The 16,168-nt window shown below is 39.0% G+C and overlaps 1 protein-coding gene across 5 annotated transcripts in view; it reads left to right on the forward strand.

Annotated features, from left to right (window-relative positions):
- The window catches only part of LOC143355104 (rap1 GTPase-activating protein 1), a 203,107-nt gene that overhangs the window by 135,350 nt on the left and 51,589 nt on the right, over positions 1 to 16,168 (forward strand). For 4 of the 5 annotated variants that reach the window (XM_076789616.1, XM_076789617.1, XM_076789619.1 and 1 more), the window contains 2 exons: positions 3,169 to 3,271; positions 4,284 to 4,376. In XM_076789616.1, coding sequence (XP_076645731.1) covers positions 3,169 to 3,271; positions 4,284 to 4,376 — 196 coding nt within the window. Of the gene's footprint in view, positions 1 to 3,168; positions 3,272 to 4,283; positions 4,377 to 13,122; positions 14,330 to 16,168 lie in introns of those variants that run through there. The other variant, XM_076789620.1, reaches the window with a different exon arrangement.

The following is a 16,168-nucleotide window of genomic DNA, read 5'->3' on the forward strand; positions in this document are numbered from 1 at the left end:
CAGAGAGGCGAGAACGCAATTGGAACGATAAAGTAAGATCTTTCGCGAGCTCCTGCGTTTGCAGAAGATGAACCACTCGGTACGGTTTTTTCTTTTATTTAAATAGTCGTTAAATAATAGTAATAAATAATGTTATTTAAATTACATCGGTAATAGTTGGGTTTAACACTAAACCTGCCACGGTCAAAATGACCGGTTTTCTGTTTCACATTTATTGAAATCGTAAAAACGTTTTCGTAGGAAATTATTTAATTGACTTCATCATTTAAGCACATATTATAATGAAAATCGTGCAAAGTTTAAGTAAATTCAATCTTTTCCCTTCTACAAGACGTTTCACTTCCATATGTTTTGTGCTTGGTAGATATAGCGTTAACACTTTGCATTCGAGTGGTGACTATGATGCGCCACTAAAAATATTACGAAATATTTGTTACATTACAAAATTTGTATTTAACAGATTACTAAACGTTTAAATGTTATACGTGGAAGTCGGATCAGTTTCGTATGAATAAAATGAAAATATTCTAAGAGGGAAGAAAAGTTTTAGAATTAGAATAGCGCCGAGTGCAAAGGGTTAATAGTCTACAATCGTATTGCGGCAATCTATATTTCTCAGAGTACCACAAATATTTCCAACAAGTACGGTGAAAGTTTGCGTCAAAAAGGCTGCGCGCCGTTTCGCTTGCTTTTCATTAATAAAACCTATACGACACCGTGCTCCGATGTAGGGTTATGTAAATTACTGTCAATTCATACAGCCCTCTTGCCGCACGGTCGAAAGGACGAATCTTCCGTTATGTCTGGTGGCCGTGTTACGAAATACCGACGATGTGTCTGCGAAGGATCGATCGAACGACAGAATCTGACTGGGTCGATCGTAATCGAATGGAAAGCGACCGAATCTACCGACCGGATGAATTACAGTGCTACAGAAACCCAGAAATGCGTCGTACGTTTGTCTCCCAGTGACTTTTTGCTCTCGGCAAATGACCAATAGCCGGGCCCGCGCCATAAATTTCATCTCGTTTCAACCTATTTCGCAAATGTTTGTTCTGCTGATGTGACGCGCGAAAACAAATCGTTTCATTCGCGAGAAAAGTAACGCTACTCGAACATCTTTTTAATTGTTTTTATTGCTCCGCTAGCTTCGAAGTCACTCTAACTTTTTCAAAACTCTAATTCAACCTTTGAACGATTATTCTTGTTAAAAAATTATTTCACACGGAAAATGTTTACATAAAAATCGGTGGTCTAGTCGTAACGAAATTAACCCTTAGCACTCGAATGGCGACTGTAAGGCGCCACTAAAAATTGCCGTATCGTTATTCAAAATATTGTTTACATTATTAAATTTGTTTGTATCCAATAAATTACGAGAAACTTCAGTATTGTACGAGTAAATTGCACCATTTTCGTATGTATAACATGAAATAAATCTACAGAAGGGAAATATTCTAGGTCGAAAGAAATGTTTCGTTTTGGAGTTAAAATAGCTTGGATTGCAAAGGGTTAATTAGAAATTAATTCTAATCTCTAAAAGCTAGCTTACAACATGATTCCTAACGGAGCGAAGCATTGAATGTCGAGTCGTAAATTTGTAGCCGCAGCCGAACAACCCCACGCAACGTTCGACGGGGGTTAAAATAAAATCCTGCTACCCCTCGCGGTAATTCTCCGCCAATATATGTTTGTCCGGTTTTAATCCTGTTACTGTTAAAGATTTAATGAAACCCGTAGATCAAAATGAAACGCAAGTCATTTATACAACTACTAGCTCTGCAAGATTTATTCTGCCGTTATGCTATAGTACTCTGCCCATTCGTTAATCACGAACCGTAGCCTCGTAGTTTTAACGGTAGCTGGCATATTTACGGCGAAGAAACTAAGGAGAGAAAAGTATTCGTGGTTAAATACGAGATTATTAAAAAGTAAAAATTTTAGACTACCGAGTCCTCGATCCTACAAAATAAATCTATGGTTTAAAGTAAAATGTCAAATAGTTTCAATATCTGAAACTAACCAAATTTTTTTTACATTAATAAATACTGTTTCCCGAGCGTTTCAAGTATTACTGCAGAAATCTACACAAAGTTGAAATACTAGCTTGTAACCTAATTTCTTATAAAAATTGTTTGCGTCTTTTACAAGGTAGCGGAACCAAATAAAAATTTGTTTCTCCCTTTAAAAATCGTAAGTGCGTAAAATTCTTTGCGCAGAATCGGCACTTTCGGAATTAATAAATTAGTAACCAAAGACGAAGAATTACGTGTATAGTTTTGAGTGGAAAGACAAATCGGACGTGATGCGACGACCGTCGAAAAGTCAGCAGCTGCTGGCAGATGTACATTTGTTTCAGGCAGTCCAGTCTTCGTAGGGGGGAAGTCCCGAATTAGGCAATCTTCACGTTTCTCGTGAACGCCGAGGAAAGTCTTTAACGACTCGATGTTCCGGCCCATCTGCTCCTTGATATACACTCGGCACGAACGGGTCTATTCTTTGAGCTGTTGGATAGAGTGCGATAAGGAATGACGAGCTGCGATAAAAATAGCGTAGGACTCGGTCGAACGGAATATGTATTGGGTCCATTCAACGAACTTTTACGTTTACCGATGCCCAGCGATTTTTATACCGAACCCACGAAAAGCAGGCAATTGATTAAGCAAGAGAACACAGCACGAAGTTGCCTTGAATTTATTGAAACGTATACGGATATAATAATCTAGCTACCGAAGCAAATACTTTGTAAAAATATAATAAGAATTCTTAAGAAAAATTATAATGTAAAGCTGCCAACTGATGCAAGTAACTCTAATAATTTGATCATTGTATATACATCCCTGTAACGTAAGTTCCACATAGCTGCGTGATAACTTGCTTATAAACTCTTAGCGTACATAAATTGTGGTCGCTAATATCCTCGGGGGTTGTGACATTAAAATAAAAAAAGTGACTGTTACCCTTAAAGGGATAAGAGTGGTGGTTTTCCGAGCTCACCTCTTGCGAAGTATCAAAAACAAGCAAGAATGATATTGAAAAAGTCTATACTTAGTTTTTTCTTATTTTATAATCAAGATATATTCAGTTGCGATTATTAAGTACTGGATAAGTAAATGTAAATACGCTATTTGGTGTACATGATCTGTTAACAATTTAATTGTTTCTCAGGAGACAACAACTCGAACAGTCTGTCTACTGTGAGGCTGATTCCCGTCGAAATGCGGTGGAAGACGACAGGCAAGATGTTGGGGCCAACCCGGAAAAAATCAAAGTAAGTCTAAATATCATTGTTTTGTATTAGCTATTAAATTTGTTCAATCTTATCTCCAAAAATTACCGTAGAAATATATATTGTACTGTTCAAATTAAAGCTTTTGCTTTCAATAATGTGTTTCATATTTTTAATCACTTTCAATGTTCAACAATTTGTAATGTGACATTTCATTTAAAATGTCACATCGTTCACAAAAGTCAACTTAAAATTCACTTTTAAGCGAAACCTCTTAAAAAGTGCCATTTTCCGTTCTTCGCCTTGAATTCCAAGAAAGCATTGTTATCGGTTACACTTTTTTTTATCATTTTATTGAACAGCGTTCAAGCATGTTATCTTATTCTGCGCTTATTTGTGTGACAGGCATCACGTGTTGTAGTCGTACAAATGCAAAAGGATAAATCGTTTTCTTTATACAAGTAATGTTCAACTTTTCGTAACAACTTATTCTATACTGCGACAATCCATTCGATTACATAAAAGTCGTTAAAATGTTCTATACATTAATATTACGCAATGGAGAGTAATGTATTTTTTTCTTTATCACCGCCATGGACCATTAAAGGAGACCTTTTCCTTCATTGAAACATATGCACCTTTTGTCTGCTGTATTCTTACTTCTGTTCCTGCTTTCAGTAACTCGGTTATTTTGACCCGTTTCCATTCTCTTGAGAGACATTCATAAATCTCAACGCGTGGAAATCTGCGACGTGTTCTTACGAAACTCTCCCTTGCATTTTATGCTTCTTTTTAGTAAAAAAAAAAAAAAACGTCATGCTGTGCCGAGAGTTTCCCTAAACCGTGTCGTAGAAACGTTGTGTTGTGCGGGGCTCTCTTTCGTATTACAAATATTTCTCATCTATGTATTTGCTCACGGAAATTTGTCGCATTTCTTTCCGGAAATTTTTAATTTTTTGTTGAGATTAAAGAAGATGCAGAAATTGATATAATAATTAAATTTGTTTATAATTTGTAATAGAAGAATAGTATTGATTAAAATATCGTGTTCCAGAGCACGACGCAAGATTTGTTCGAGCTACTCGAGAGGGTGCAGAGTTCGCGTCTCGATGACCAACGATGCGTTCTTCCGCCATACTTCTCACAGGTAAGGGCCGCATTCAAGTATCTCGAATCTATTCTTTGCAATGAAACCAATACTTTCTCGGGCCTTCAACGGGTAGAACCAACACAATTAGGGTTATAACACGATACCGGCACCCGTATGCTCTTCAAATATATCATCTCACTTTGTTGAAACGGTTGGATAGAATTTCTCATATTTACCGTAGCAGCCGGACGACGATCTCGTAAAATCATCATCAAAATTAACGACAATTTATATCTACACACCGTTTCTCACGCTCGCTTTACATTACTTCAAACAGACTGTTCGCGTACAACCGGCTGTTATTCCTTTCTCAAACTTTATAGTAAATTATATAAATTATTTTACTAGATTCTTGCACGTAATATAGTATCCGAGCGGCTCTATAATCTACTTTTACAATTTTTTATAAATCACACTTACATTTCTGGTCTGTAAAATGGAATGGCATCAGCCCTAAGTGTAACCTTTTAGTGCTGAACAACGATGAGTTGTTGGCTGCGCCCTGTTCTAGTCTAGTCTAGTATAGTCTAGTATAGTTCTAGTATAATCTAGTATAGTCTAGTATAGTTTTTACTAGATTCTATCATGAAGATTAATATACTGGCAGAGATGAAAAGGTTGTAGTTTACAGTGTACGAAAACTTGTTCTTCAATACCGGTTAATTATTAGGTGTACGCAAAAGTTTGTCGTTGCTATAATTTAATACAGAGGCTTGATTTTCATTTACGCATTCAGTGGCACCCGTAGGAGCCACGTGGAACCGGAATCTCAATCTGTCTGGCACAAATGACTCGAAGATAAATGAACGCCATCATCCACGGTACGAGTAGCAAAAAGCTTTAGGACGAATCGTTTGGTCACACACCGCTTGAATTTCAATCAGAATCGGTCGCTTTGTCTGTCTCTCGACGCAGTGTCTATAAAATTTTCGGTTCACCGCGCCGCGCCGCGCCGGTTCCGAAGGGAAAATCGTGCCAGTCACGTGCTAAACTGCCCTAAGCCGAGGGTCGGAGTTACCGAAAACAGTTGCGGTATCCATTCACCCTGCCATCATTCTTCCACGTCACGGCGATCAATTATGCCACCGATTTGCCTATTCGTCAACGACACCGCAAATTTCTGCGATAGACAGTCAGCATGACTCTGCCAAATTGAGCTTTACTGAAAGCTGAGCAAAATTCACAAGGAGAATATTTTAGATTGTTATACGATATCGCATACCTAAAATAATATCTTCATTCTTAAAAATCGAAAAGAAATATTTTAGTTTCATATATTAAGTATGAATATGAAATATGTTTTTTCGGTACAAGTAAATTTAACAAAGAAATGGTATTCTAATTTACCTATAGTAACAACGTGACAACGCTAAAATTATTTATAATCTCCTATAATAATAGCACCAAATAGTGCACAGAAGTTGAATTGTGAAACATAGGAAACTTTCATGTATGAGACATCGAAAGAACATAATATTCGTTTAGCCGTATTATAAAAACGGTTAGTGCATCCTATCTTTCCTCTGTAACTTTTGCATCTGCAGACCAAATGCAACATCCGTAATCATGTGCCTAACACGTGCGGTCATATCGGGAGAAACTGGGATTCGCGAACGGTTTGCCAAGCCCAGATGTTCAGGAAATCCGTTTGGTATGTTAGTAGAAATCTTCTATTCATCGATATTGTAGATTCTCCATTTGTCGCGCAGACAAGGTATAGAAGTAGGCGAATTACCTTGGGGGGTCTCGTGTTGCACGATCTGTAATACCGACGTAGCTGCAAAGCAGGTGGTCTTCTCACGCCCTCTACACAAATAGAACAGTCAGTTAGTGAACTATGTAAAACTACAGTCACGTAGGTAACCTTGGCAAAAGCGAGAGATGAATATAACTTATCGACAGTCGGTAAGGATACCTCATGTTGGTCAAAGTGAAATCTTCTTTTTCGATTGTAACTAAGTGCTTCAGTCGATGCTATAATTCCCTGTTCCCAAATTTATTTTATAATAATATTTGGTAAAGTTCATTAATATTAACTACATTAACACTTGAGTGGACTAATAAACAACAATTACTTACTGTGTACTGTATACAACCATTTGAAAACGTCGATAAAATTTTATTGCTTCACTACTTGCTCGGTTCTGGAAAGCAAAAATTGATTTCTATTCATCACTATGGTAAATATGAATATTAAATATTCAGTCGAGTTGCATTCTTTAAATAAATTTTGAAAGTTCAGTTAAGGGTAAGCTAGACCTCCGCTGCATCCGGGCTTCGCTCAGTATGATTAGGGAAATTATGAGTATAATAGGAAGTTATTATACTTTAGGAGTTTGTTCGGAGAAAAGGTTCCGCAACATCTTTCCCATTTGAAAAGTGGGCGATTCACAAACAATGTACGGACTGCGAATTTCCTTTGTCTTCTTTCTCATTGTTGTCAATGCAGACGGCAAATAAAACTTGGAAATGCGGGTCGCAGCGTATTGGTAAAACGAGGTGCACATGCGATCCTCAGGATGTAAGGGGGAGAAGCACGTTTCCGGCCGTGCAGGTACGCAGACCGGAAGTGCTGGTTGAACCACCACGATCAGCCGTGATGGTGTGACTTTAACCGAACGGCCGGGAAGATTTTCTGATTTCTGGCCTGCTCGTTGTCCGTGAAGATCGTAGATTCGACTTTGACGACGTTCACGGTACACATACAACGGGTTATTGTACCCCCGCTTTTACGTGGGAATGACCTCGAAACCAGCTTGTAACCGAAGCCGAACTTGACATCGTTACGCTTTCAGCATGTTACGAAATCGCTATCGTGCCACAAAAAAGGAAATCATTATTATCGTACAGAAAATACGCTGACCTTAAATTATTCATCACGAGACTAGCCATACATAACTAATATGTGTCGCATTGTGTTCGAGCACAGCATACCTATGTATAGTACACGGTTTTATTTCCCGTCGATAATACGTTGATAAACTTCAATGTAGAGGGCAATCAGAACTGCAACCAGTGCTTCATAATTACTAATCTCTGAATTGCAGTTACTTGTAAAAAGAAGATAGTATGGCCAAGATGTATACCTAAATTAAGCGAAATTAATAAATTTCTTCTTATTGGTGACTCCGTTTATCTGGTCGATAATGTTAGCCTGGAAAATCTGATAAACGAAACCGAATCTCATACTTGGCACCGTTCAGTATTTTTCTGCCACAGTGTGATGAAGCATTCTCGTAATAGAGAGCCAAATTCTTCTATTTAAATTCTTTTCTAAATTCTTATGTTATCGTTGACACGGAAGATCTAGCGTTCATGCTCGATTTTAAAATCCGCACCGTTCCGAGAGAAAGAAACGTTTACCGGAGTCTCTATGAAAAAGAAATTATACCAGGTTAGCGAAGAGAAAGTAACCCGTCGATTCGAGCTCATATTGCTCCCAGGAAAATTATTTGTGGACGGATAGATACGTGTGATTCCACACGTTGCCTTTTTCCCGATAGTTATTCAAACGCGCGCAGCTGTCTGTTATCTCGGATTTAAAAAAAGAAGCCGAGCCCGACATCGATATCTATTCATTCCGACCGATGAAATTTTCATTGAGACGAAACTGTTCCTTCTCTAAATGGTCGGAGGAGTGTTATCGCTCGGCGGCGGGCAAACTTCCGCAATTCAGTTTATTAATTAATACTTGTCTCAACAAGTAAAACCCGGCGAAAGTTTGATGCATCTCGGAGATAAAGAAGAAAGCATCATCAACCACTGATCTAAATACGAATTTTGTTTACTATCGTTATTCGCTCGGCATCTGAAACTTTAAGAACAGTAATTACAATTTATTTATTGGAGCTTTCGTAATCTAATAATTTAAACTCAACACGTAAATTTAAGAATTATCTTGGACGCTAATAATAGAAGCATATCAATGTCAAGCATTGCGATTTGTCAAAAATAGTTCGGAGAACGATCAAGCGTTTTTTTCATTCACAGAATAATGATGTTGTGCAAAGTTATAATAGTTCTGGCAACGTGCCTCGACAAATGTTTTCTGTTACAGCGAAACAGCTGTTGCAGTTTATCGAAGTCCAAAACACAAAGATTTGCCTGGTCGTAACTAGATTTAGATTTTCGAAGCTAACAAAGCGACACTATTTATATTTCACGTGTATGCAACTATTTCTTTTTCGTGATTCCGGGCTAAATGAAATTTTTCCAAAATTTGCATTACACGTCACACGGTGAACTAATGTTTCTGTAGTTTGGACGTTTTTGCAAACTTCTCAGAAAACTGTAAGCCATTTGACCTTGAAAATATGGCTTGTACGTAAGTAAATGGCCGCCGCTGTATGTAAAAATATACTATTCTTTGGAAGGTTCGAAGTACGCGAAAATCCACGTTAGCAGCAAAGGGTCGCGACAAGGTTAGCGTTCCGAAAGATATTCTGGATGTCCAGGGAAGAAGGTGAGCTGAGTGGTGAGGTGATGGCGTCGCAGGACGCTTATAGCCGAGGAGCGTCGTTTTCGGGCGCAGGAAGTTGGGTAAAATAATGAAAGAGGTGGACACAAAGGAATGGGAAGCCTCAGTACCTACCTGCCTACCGGCAGCGAAATAAGTCGACCACGAAATGACATCCGCTCTCCTGCCAGTCTTCCTCCGCCATGACAGCCTGTTTCCTCTCGGTTTCACCTTCCTCCACCTGTCGTTACCTTCGAACACGAAAGAATTCGTCCTGCCGCCCGGATAACGGAAACACCGGACCCGACCGCATGATCTTACTCTTGGCATGTCGAGCTCATTTTATTTTCCCGACTGCAAGTCCCGTCAACTCGACAAATGCGTTCGCCAAACTTGTGTATCCTCTCTCCAGTCATTATGTCTTGTTTTTCTAACCCCTTGGCTTGTCTCTTTGCCAAATATTGTCACTAAACGGCTGATCTTCGTACACATTTAGCTTGTAAAAATCTTCCAGAAAGATGGGCGTTCTTATGTGAGAATACATAAGGTGTTTCGATAAGTTTGATGCAAAGCGACATCTTCGTTATTAACAGTGTATTATAATGCTTCCTTCTGATATAGCACTATTTTTGACATAGGCTTCTGGTAAATAAAGTTTCAAGAATGAAACGTTATACCTTTTTTCATTTCTTTTAAAATGATCATTTAAAGAACGGAAGTGATTGTTGGAACTATTTCATTATCTGTGTACTCTATGACTAATTTGAAATCAAGATATGAATTTCGTGGAAAACGTCACTCGTACGAGGCAGTAAAAATATAATGGAGTATTTTGATAGGTTATTGTGCTCTATAAAAAGGTCTAGAACGAAATGAACGATGAAATTGGTGTTCGTGCTGAGATTACACATTACACATACACATTATGTTGTTCAACAACAGGTAGGAGCAAAATATAAGACATGGTTTTCCTGGCAATTTAAAACGTAAACACGATAGTAGCGACGTAAAGAGTTGCGGATGGTAACTGTGTTTTCGAACTATTGGCAATTAAAGTCTGCAAATAGCGGTACGTGAGCTACATCTATATCTTTATTTTTCTCGTGGTATCTCGCTGTCGGTACATACGTACTCTCTTTTTCCCTGATCTGACTTAGGCGAAATCGGAACTGTGCTTTTATTACCCCTGATTCGATTTTCGTCTTATACGGTTTCAGGGAATAATCCTTTTCCCTCACCTGTTGTTGAAAGCTTTATATAATAACAAAACCGAATCAATTATGTGAATTGAAACCGAATTTTTAATGTTTTTGTTTCTAGTAATAGGTATTGTTTCTCGCAACTGCGAATGTTTTGTCATTGCTGGTTAAGTTGTGCACCTCGTAAAGTCGTCCTTGAAAGATTAATGCTAATGACAGAGATAAATTGTTACCGTAGTCCAACGAAAAAATTGTTTTTCGCCATTAGGACGAATACCTGTATCCGTTAGTTTTTTGTATTGAGAGTTGGATTCAGTCAGTAATATCCTATTACAGAAATTTATACGTTACAATAGGTAACACTACTACATAGGTAATAATACGTTACAATAATCTTTTGCATGTATTTGCAAACCGTCCTAACCGAGTTATAACGCAAGTAGATTTTCTCCGGACAGATACCTAACGGAAAGTAAACGTTTTGAAATAATCCTTTTGATACTAAGCATTCTCTTCGGTTGAGCCCTCAGAAGTAGGTCAAGCAAATAACCTACAGTAAACTTGATAGGTAGAGAAACAATTCTACGTCCAGCACTATTAATTCCAGTGACGTCATCGAATTTACAGCGATACAATAGCCGAATCGCAGGAAATCAATTGGTGTAAGAGCAACGTAGAATAGGTATAAAAGTAACAAATTTTTAAGTTTCCTGTAATCCTTTATATTCTGGCAAAAAACATATTTGAGAATTCTTGAGAATTCTTTAAGAATTATTCAAGAAATCGAAGAATCGATATATTCCGACTATAACAAACTAAGGGATTTCTTTCACTCCAAATTTTAAATGTTTCAATAAATTCGAAATGCCAAAAACATTTAACCTAAAATTTGTTGCTTCCCTTTTATTGTGGCATTTGATGGATTTGTTTAAAAACGGTGGAAGCAGTATAAGTCAAATAACATCTCAGGATCTGTTCTGTACCAATTTTCTGAAAAGCATGTGAGGGTTAATTGTACAACATAATTGAGATACTAGCGCGATCGTTACATGAATTAATAATAGATGCATTAGCGGTTGTTAATGGGTATCATCCTTTTATGGGACTTTCTAAGCTCCGCAAATATAAAAATTCCGCAACAACACTAACGATCCCGTCGGTAAAAATAATATAAAACTTTTTATTCGGTCGTAATTAAGAGGGAAACCAAAACGCGGGGAGAATCGAGCTCGCATGCTCGATGGTTGTTGGGTTGAAGTACTCTTGGAGGGATTGTATCCCTCGCGCAACAAATTCTATCTTGTTCCAGTGATCGGATTCTAAAATATCTAACAATAAATCCCAAATACAAAGGACTTTTCGACAAATGTTAATTGAATATAAAAAACAATTATATATGTTGCAATATGAACATAAATTTATTTTACATATATACAGACTGTATTGTTATAAAGTATCGAAGTAAGAAATACGAATGAGACGATTCCGAACATGAAGGGTTAAATTGTCAAGAACTGACGAGTCGGTCACGAGTCATAAAGCGCTACGCGTGGAATAGTTTCAGTTTCTATAATAACACCGTGAAGAAAGCGTGCAAAATACTTTATTCTTAGTAACAAATCACGACACCAGCTGAAAATGTTAAAAATCATTTGATAAACCGTTCGACTGCTACCAGTTGGAAACAGAACGGAAATAGACACGCTGCTGTAGAGCTATGCGCAGTGATATTTCAGTGATCTTATTCTACCAAAAAATGCTAGTTTTCGTCGAATTTACGCGGTTCTCTACTTCTTCAAATCGCAATTCAAGACACGCATTATTTTCTCTATTTACTTAACGACATATAAACAAAAATTCATCAAATATTTTCAGGAGATATTTCGTGGAAACAAATTAAAGTGAACGATACTATGATAGTTATAGAATCGAAAGCGGTTGACTAGATTTTCAGATTCTGTCGTAATTGTAGACTGTTTTTCGAAAGAGGACACCTGAAATATTCTTGCACTTGTATTGCACAATATCTGTTCAACCCACGTCGATGTTACAACGAAACACGAGAACTATCACAGAAACAGGCTGTAATCATTAGTACCAACAGTTCAGAAGGTGTTCTGAATAATTATGATTAATGAAAGAATTCTTTACTCGCGAATAAAAAATGTAAATTAGTCTATACACATATCAGACTAAAAATGTTCTGGTCTTTTTATCAAACATAAAATAATGTCTGCAGGTACGTGAAAATTATTATCGTACCATAATTGAACACGGTCTTCACACGACTAGAGTTTGTATTTAATTTTTGGCCTACTTCTATCGCTTATATTACCAAATATCTGCATAATCTCATCAGCTCCTTCCTCTTTCGAATGAGCCCTTTCCCAGCGAAAAATATTCTCATATAAGGACACGAAAAGTTGAGGCACGTAAACCCATTTTCCGCCTATTTTTGTCGGTAACGTGGTCACCCTACCTTATCGCGAATCTACGGAATCCTGGCTTTTAATAAATTGCTAAAAATTTAAGCATAATATGGGTACCGAATTCAGTACCCGCAATACTCGCTCCGTGTCGTATGCATAAAATGGAAAAGTCGGAAGAAATTTTCTCAATTTCCCTCGAATCAGTGTTAAATTATTTCATTTTCTACCTTAGGGAAAAACAGATACAAGAGTTTCGAACACTGTCGGTCGGGTTGATTCGAAAGTACATACATACATATGTACATGCATACATATATATATATATATAATTCGTAAGAAAGGAATCGATTGATCGTTAAATCGCAAGAGAGAGAAAAAAGGAAGATCGAAGTTCCCGTGGCATCGAGTTTACGCGCTCGATGGCGACCATGGCAACGTTTGTTCACGGTACGACAGCAGGATGTTGAAGCGATCGGGTCGCGCGGGGCATGGTGGGGCCAACGTGCTGCGGCGGGTAGGGGCGTAAAGGGGAAGAGAGAGAGAGAGAGAGAGAGAGAGAGAGAGAGAGAGAGAGAAAGAGCGAGAGAGAGCGGGCGCAGGGGGAGGGGCATGGTGGAGAAGCAGGGACAGCAGACGAGGCAAGCCTCTCGAACCGTACGGTCTCGATGCCAGTCGCGTTTCTGCACTTCTACCTAGTCGGAGGTGTCTGTACGCGCGATCCCTCTTCTACGGCCGATTCCGCTGTGTGTCCGCTTTTGTTTGTGCGCGCGCGCGCGTGTGTGTACACGATCCTTTCTGGCGAACGCGCCCACGGTGTAAACACTTTCTATTCTGACCTCGCTCGGTAGATCGAAACGTGGGCGACGAACAGAGGTGGCCAGAGAGACCAGTCAGGAAAAGAGTGACACACTCTCGCATACACACAGCACACGTTTCGCACAGACACACGCACACACAGACGCACGCACAAAAACACGTATTTACGTTCGTCGTTCGGTGGCGATTCTGTGCGTGGTTTATCTCTCGATAGAATCGCGAGATCGAATTACGAGAATGACAGTGAACGTCAGGGTCGAAACGAACTATCGCGTGTCCCAGCCTCCGGTGAACCACGAACGAATGGGATCCTAGTTGTTCGGTGCGGCTGTACGCGGGGGACACGCGCGTGTAATGTCAGTGAACAAGGCACGCTAACTCTCCGCGTTCACCAAAGGCTCGGCTGGCGAAAGGCGAAAGTTTTTGTGTTGACCCCGGGGTGTGCTGCTGCTGATCGAAACTACTCCTGCTGGCTCGTCCGTTTCGTCGCGGTGGATGATCCCTGCCTATGCCGTTCGTTCTCGGTGTTGCTTTTCGAAACGGCTTCCTTTTTTTCGCGCGAGTTTCGTCGAACCGAACGGTCGCGTCCGGCAGAACGAACAAGAAGCGGCACGTATGTACGCCTTTCTCGGATACCAGTGCGATCCGTGGCGAAGCCCGACTTCATTTCGAATTTCCTCGAGGAGAGTCTATTATTTCGTGGATCGGTGCAACGCCGTACGTACACACCGTAAAGGGTGCAACAGGACACTCGCGTTAGGTTAGGTCCGGAGCTTCGGAGATCGAACTGGTTTCCGTAGTGCGGACGTCCGCGAGGATACAGGACGCAGGACGTTTTCGTGGTCTCTTCGGCCGAATCGAAGATACAGTAGACTGTAGACGGTTATGATGGGTGTATTGAGGTGGAGGCACGATCTCAGATCGGATGCCGGCCAACAGCAGCAGCAACAACAACGACCAAACACAGACCGGTCCTCCACAGGACACAATAATCATGCGCACGCGCACCCGCACCCGCACACGCACACACTGCCGAAACTGATATCACAGGTGAGTTTTTCCCGCGCTCGTCGGACACCCTCGCGCGTCCTGATCGTACTCGATTTCGGAGCTCGAACCCTTTGCACTCGAAGCTATTTTAACCCTTTGCACTCGAAGCTATTTTAACTCCAAAACGAAACATTTCTTCCGACCTACAATGTTGCCCTTCTATATATATATTTTTTCATGTTATGCGTACGAAAATGGTGCAACTTACTCGTAAAATACCGGAATGTTTAGTAATTTATTAAATACAAATTTAATAATGTAAAAAATATTGTGAATAATGATATAGCAATTTTTAGTGGTGCCTTACAGTCACCATTCGAGTGCCAAGGGTTAATTCTAAAAATAAATTTTTCTTCCGTCTTAAAATATTTTAATTTTATTCAGACGAATCTGTTCCGATTTCCACGTATAATATCCAAATGTTTAGTGATCTGTTAAATACAAATTTTGTAATGTGACAAATATTGTGTAATATTTTCTGTAATTTCTTTGAAATAATGCCACAACAATTTTTAGTGACGCTTCAGAGTCACCACTCGAGTACAAAGGGCTAAGTCGTTGACAGATACATAACATACATATCAACCCATTTGCATCATTAGCGTATATATACGCTCAATTTTCCTGGTCACTATCACCGGAGCGTATATATACGCTCAATTTATTTTTCCTTATAATGCTGAAACATGAAGTTCTTTTACTTGTAGTAATTTTTGTACTTAAATACAATAAAAAAGAAAAAGTTTGATGATAAAAGCCTTCTTTTCATATTTCTTTACGATGCAAATCGGTCAACTGATTTCGTTGATTAAGCTTTAATACTAAACCCACCGAGCCTTAAAAGCAACATGTTGTGTTATAAAAATGACGAGATTGAATTTATTTGGATTTTGTGCGGTTCGTATTATAATAAATTCTCTCCTAAATATATCTATTTAATCATTTCCCACGGAAGCACTTTTACAATTCCAGTAATTGTAAAATAAAAAATCTGGAACGGTCATTTTGACCGGCGGTGGTAGGTTTAGTGTTAAAAATAAGTACGATTAATGTAGGCACAGTAATTGGTCCCTTATCCTATTTCTCACTGCTCCGTGAATTCTCTGGGACACGTTTAGGGGGAATTCGGTCGATTTGACTGGTATCAACTCACAACGTTCTCGGCAGTTCTTCTTTCGCCTGGCTCTTGAGATTAGGATGTTCTTTGCTCGGGATTAGGGGACTGCTTATCGTTCGAATCAGATGTGCGAAGGCAGAGTCTGTATTCCCGACAGATGTATAACGGTGAAAAGGAAACGTACGGACTACTGATACCCTACCTTCCATTTCACGGATCGGACGTGTTTGTTCCCAGCAGGGTTGTAACGCATGTTATCGTAAAATATATATTTGCCTCGTAGACCCCTTCTATTATTATAATACGTTCACATCCGAACATTGAAACTTGAACTCACGAGAAGCAACCACTTTTGGTCCATTACTTACCGGTCGCTATTTAACCCTTGGCACTCGAATGGCGACTGTAAGGCGCCACTAAAAATTGCTGTATCATTGTTCAAAATATTTTTTACATTTATTTGTATTTAACAAATTACTGAACATTTATTAAACATAGAAGGGAAATATTCTAGGTCGGAAGAAATGTCTCCTGTTGGAGTTAAAATAGCTTCGAGTGCGAAGGGTTAATAAATTTGAAATGCTTAGGGTATAATGAATTGCCGAAACGGCAATTTCGGTCGTGAATCGTAAACATATACGGAACTGTTTACACAAAGTTAGACATTGTTTTAAAAAAGATGTAATAAATCTTGAGGTGGGTTTATTGGAGGCTTGGAGCCA

The sequence above is a fragment of the Halictus rubicundus genome, chromosome 6, assembly GCF_050948215.1.
Source record: "Halictus rubicundus isolate RS-2024b chromosome 6, iyHalRubi1_principal, whole genome shotgun sequence".
NCBI classification, from domain to species: Eukaryota; Metazoa; Arthropoda; class Insecta; order Hymenoptera; family Halictidae; genus Halictus; species Halictus rubicundus.